We start from the raw sequence: 1714 nt of genomic DNA on the forward strand, positions 1-1714 counted from the left end.
TTGTGCCGTGATAAACATAAAAGCATTTAGAGCAGTAACTGCGGGGCTGAGTGGGTAGGTGCAGTGGCATTGACCGCCGCTGCAGTGGCTGGCCAAACCACCGTGTGCAGCATCGTTTAGACGACGAGCGCGAAGCGCGACAGCAGAAGCAAGCGTCCCTACCTTCTTGTACTGCACGACCCATCGCATGTCTTTCCACGCACGCACCACATGGCCACGCGCGCAATGACGCAGCCGCGTGCGCGCTCCTGCACCCAACGCCCTCATCCCCACCTGCAGTGCAGCCCGCGCAATGAGCAAGCGCAGCGCGAGGCGCCGGGCCGCGGCCAGGCAGCAGGATCAGCAGGCACGCAATAATCAATCCCCAACCAGGAACGGCTCGCCCACCCCCAGCCCCGCCGGCACGGGCCGCGCCTCGCCGCGCAAAGCACGGCCGCCCCCTGCGCATGCTGGGAGCCCGCACGGCGGCGCGGCGGCCGCCGCACCACCGAATAAGGGCAGCGCCGCACCGCAGCTGCCGGAAAGCGGCGCGGCGCCGCCGCCGCGCGAAGCTGGCTCCGCACAGCGGTCGTTCATAGCTGTCACAGCGCCGACGCTGCCTATCCCGCGCGAAGCGGCTGCGCTTCCAATCGCGGACGGCGCGAGCTCACAGACAGGCAGGGTCAGCGACGCCCCGCCGCCCTCCTCGGGCGCCGCGCCGCTGCCTTCGCCTGCGGGCGTCCAGGCGCCGGCGCCGCTCGAGGGCGCCGCGGCCCCGCCGCCGCCCGAAGGCGGCGAGGTGCCGCAGCGCTCGTCTGGCGGCGCGGGGCCGGGGTCGGGGCTGGCGCTGCTTTCTGGCGGCCACAAAGTATCGGACCTGGTGGACCGCTTTGAAATAGAGCCTGGCAGCGGAGGCGCCAGACCCCCGCCCCCAGCCTCGGACGGCTGCCTACACACCCACGCAGCGCCAGCGGCCGCGACCACCTGCGACGCGGCTGCTGAAGGGCCGATGGAGCCGCAGCAGCAGCAGCAGCAGCAGCAGCAGCAGCAGCAGCAGCGCGCGGCGTCTCCGCCGCTGCCGCGGCTGCGTTCAACGCTGCCAGGCGCGGCCCAACCACCGAGCGATGCCGGCCGAATCGAGACTGCTACGGCCAACGCTGGCGCCGCCACCGACAGCCAGGACGCATCCGAGGGACCGGGCGCGGGAGCGGGCGTTGCGGCAGCCGTCGGCGGCCCAGCCGTGGCGGCGGCGGACGGCGCGCCGGCGGCGCCAGCGGGCGCGTCGCAGGGGGCGCCTGCGCCGAAGTATGCTGTGAAAGTGATCCCGACCATCAGCACCAGGTGCGTGCCTGCCTTGGCCGCCGCAGCACGCCTGTGCAGCTGAGCACCCAGCGACTTGGCCGGCCGCTTGGCGCCCGCGCCCGCATGCCTTGACTGCAAGGGACTGGTGGGCTAGGCCGGCGCAGCGCACACGGTGGAGGAAGGCGCGGCTGTGACATAGCTAATGTACGGGTAGAGCAGGGGCTGCGGGGGTTGAAGATTATCATGGCACTCATCTCATCCACATGCACACACACACACACACACAGCCACACACACACACACACACACAGCCACACACACAGCCACGCACGCACACACACACGCGCACACACACACAAACACCATTATGCCTTAACACTCGCAGATGGACAGAGCCTCGCATCTTCCGCCCCGCTCCAGCCCGGGCCGCGCC

At 70.4% G+C, this 1714-nt stretch overlaps 1 protein-coding gene across 1 annotated transcript; it reads left to right on the plus strand.

The window, feature by feature from the left end:
• Nucleotides 1-292: 292 nt before the first annotated feature.
• On the plus strand, nucleotides 293-1320 carry MNEG_12036 (hypothetical protein; the record flags this gene model as incomplete). The annotated part of the gene is made up of 1 exon (XM_014039493.1): nucleotides 293-1320. A coding segment is annotated over one exon (1028 nt), but the record flags the coding sequence as incomplete, so codon positions are not given.
• Between the last annotated feature and the right edge of the window lie 394 nt (nucleotides 1321-1714).

This window comes from Monoraphidium neglectum (genome assembly GCF_000611645.1).
Source record: "Monoraphidium neglectum strain SAG 48.87 unplaced genomic scaffold scaffold03026, whole genome shotgun sequence".
Taxonomy (NCBI): Eukaryota; Viridiplantae; Chlorophyta; class Chlorophyceae; order Sphaeropleales; family Selenastraceae; genus Monoraphidium; species Monoraphidium neglectum.